The 2,891-nt window shown below is 44.3% G+C and overlaps 1 protein-coding gene across 1 annotated transcript in view; it reads right to left on the bottom strand.

The window, feature by feature from the left end:
• cav2 (caveolin 2) overlaps window positions 1-1,415 on the bottom strand; it is a 5,573-nt gene extending 4,158 nt beyond the window's left edge. The window contains exon 1 of the mRNA XM_061893659.1: window positions 1,392-1,415. Coding sequence (XP_061749643.1) covers window positions 1,392-1,415 — 24 coding nt within the window. The remainder of the gene's footprint in view (window positions 1-1,391) is intronic.
• Window positions 1,416-2,891: the final 1,476 nt, after the last annotated feature.

The raw sequence follows: 2,891 nt of genomic DNA, 5'->3' as shown, positions 1-2,891 counted from the left end.
CACAGGACTTCCCGAGGGACACGGTCGAATGCCTTCTCCAAGTCCACAAAGCACATGTAGACTGGTTGGGCAAACTCCCATGCACCCTCAAGAACCCTGCCGAGAGTATAGAGCTGGTCCACAGTTCCACGACCCAGGACGAAAACCACACTGTTCCTCCTGAAATCCGAGGTTCGACTATCCGACGTAGCCTCCTCTCCAGTACACCTGAATAAACCTTACCGGGAAGGCTGAGGAGGTGTGATCCCACGATAGTTGGAACACACCCTCCGGTCCCCCTTCTTAAAGAGAGGAACCACCACCCCGGTCTGCCAATCCAGAGGTACCGCCCCCGATGTCCACGCGATGCTGCAAAGTCTTGTCAACCAAAGACAGCCCCACAGCATCCAGAGCCTTAAGAGAACTCCGGGCGGATCTCGTCCACCCCTGGGGCCTTGCCACCGAGGAGCTTTTTAACTACCTCAGCGACCTCAGCCCCAGAAATAGGTGAGTCCACCACAGATTCCCCAGGCACTGCTTCCTCATAGGAAGACGTGTTGGTGGGATTGAGGAGGTCTTCGAAGTATTCCTTCCACCTATCCACAACATCCGCAGTCGAGGTCAGCAGAACACCATCCGCACCATACACGGTGTTGATAGTGCACTGTTTCCCCTTCCTGAGGCGGCGGACGGTGGTCCAGAATCGCTTCGAAGCCGTCCGGAAGTCGTTTTCCATGGCTTCCCTGAACTCTTCCCATGTCCGAGTTTTTGCCTCCGCGACCGCTGAAGCTGCACACCGCTTGGCCTGTCGGTACCTGTCCACTGCCTCCGGAGTCCTATGAGCCAAAAGGACCCGATAGGACTCCTTCTTCAGTTTGACGGCATCCCTCACCGCTGGTGTCCATATATATATATATATATATATATATATATATATATATATATATATATGTATAAACCATCTAGTGAAAGATATTGGTGATGGTTGATGATGAGTAGTTTTTACCACAGGCTCCGCCCACTAGGAATGGGTCCTAGGAGGTATTTAGCCATCTGCCACTTCATGATGTCATCATCATCGTTTGTGCCAATTATGAATTTGCTAACATGAAGTCTTCTTCTTTGCTTCATCACTTCAGACATCGCCCCCCCCTACTGGCCATGATTAGGAATGCAGCTTCTATGTAATATTACATACAATAAAATAATATTATATAACATCAAATACATTATACAACAGAATATCACATCATGTAATATATTACAATAAAACATCATATTTTATAATGTAATATAATATAATGTGATATAAGATAAGATGAGATGATTTCATGGCTGAAGTAAGTGTTGGATTGATCTTAACTGAGACCTGCACTGCCTGGTCGCGCTGCCAAGTCACATGACCACATTACCCACAATGCCCTGCGGTCAGCCATGTCACCTTTATGTGTTTTGTCGAAACAGCAGTCTCATCTTTCTTTTGTGGCGACCATGTGGAACAAAGTCAGCTTCACAGTGTCCACTAACCTTCTGCAGCCTGCCACCAACACACACACACACACGCTACACAACACTACACAACACCACACAACAAAACACGGCACGGCACAATACGACACAACAAGACACAACATGACACAACACTACACAACACACCATGACAAAACACAAGACACAATACGACACATCACGCAACACGACAAAACATAACGCGACACAACACAACACTACACAACACACCATGACAAAACACAACAAGACACAATGCGACACATCACGCAACACGACAAAACATAACACGACACAACACAACACTACACAACACAGCATGACAAAACACAACAAGACACAATATGACACATCACGCAACACAACAAAACATGACACGACACAACACAACATTACACAAAACTACACAACACAACACCACACAACAAGACACAACACAACTTGACAAAACACAACACTACACAACACAACATGACAAAACGCAATACGACACAACATAGCCCAACATGACACAACACAACACTACACCACACTACACAACATGACAAAACAAAAAACAATACAACATAACACGACATGTCACAACACAACACTACACAACATTACACCACACTACACAACATGATGCAACACAACACAACATGACACAACACAACAAGACATTACACAACACTACACAACACACAACACACCATGACAAAACACAACAAGACACAATACGACACATCACGCAACACAACAAAACATGACACGACACAACACAACATTACACAAAACTACACAACACAACACAACACAACACCACACAACAAGACACCACACAACTTGACAAAACACAACACTACACAACACAACATGACAAAACACAATACGACACAACATAGCCCAACATAACACAACACAACACTGCACCACACTACACAACATGACAAAACAAAAAACAACACAACATAACACGACATGTCACAAAATGATGCAAAACAACACAACATGACACAACACAACAAGACATTACAAAACACAACAAGACACAATACGACACATCACGCAACACGACAAAACATAACACGACACGACACAACACTACACAACACACCATGACAAAACACAACAAGACACAATACGACACATCACGCAACACAACAAAACATGACACGACACAACACAACATCACACAAAACTACACAACACAACACAAGACAACACAACACAACACCACACAACAAGACACAACACAACTTGACAAAACACAACACTACACAACACAACATGACAAAACACAATACGACACAACATAGCCCAACATGACACAACACAACACTGCACCACACTACACAACATGACAAAACAAAAAACAACACAACATAACACGACATGTCACAACATGATGCAACACAACACAA

Source organism: Nerophis ophidion, linkage group LG03 (assembly GCF_033978795.1).
Source record: "Nerophis ophidion isolate RoL-2023_Sa linkage group LG03, RoL_Noph_v1.0, whole genome shotgun sequence".
Lineage (NCBI taxonomy): Eukaryota > Metazoa > Chordata > Actinopteri > Syngnathiformes > Syngnathidae > Nerophis > Nerophis ophidion.
Note: the sequence above shows the minus strand (reverse complement) of the source record. Positions and strands in the feature narration are given on the sequence as shown.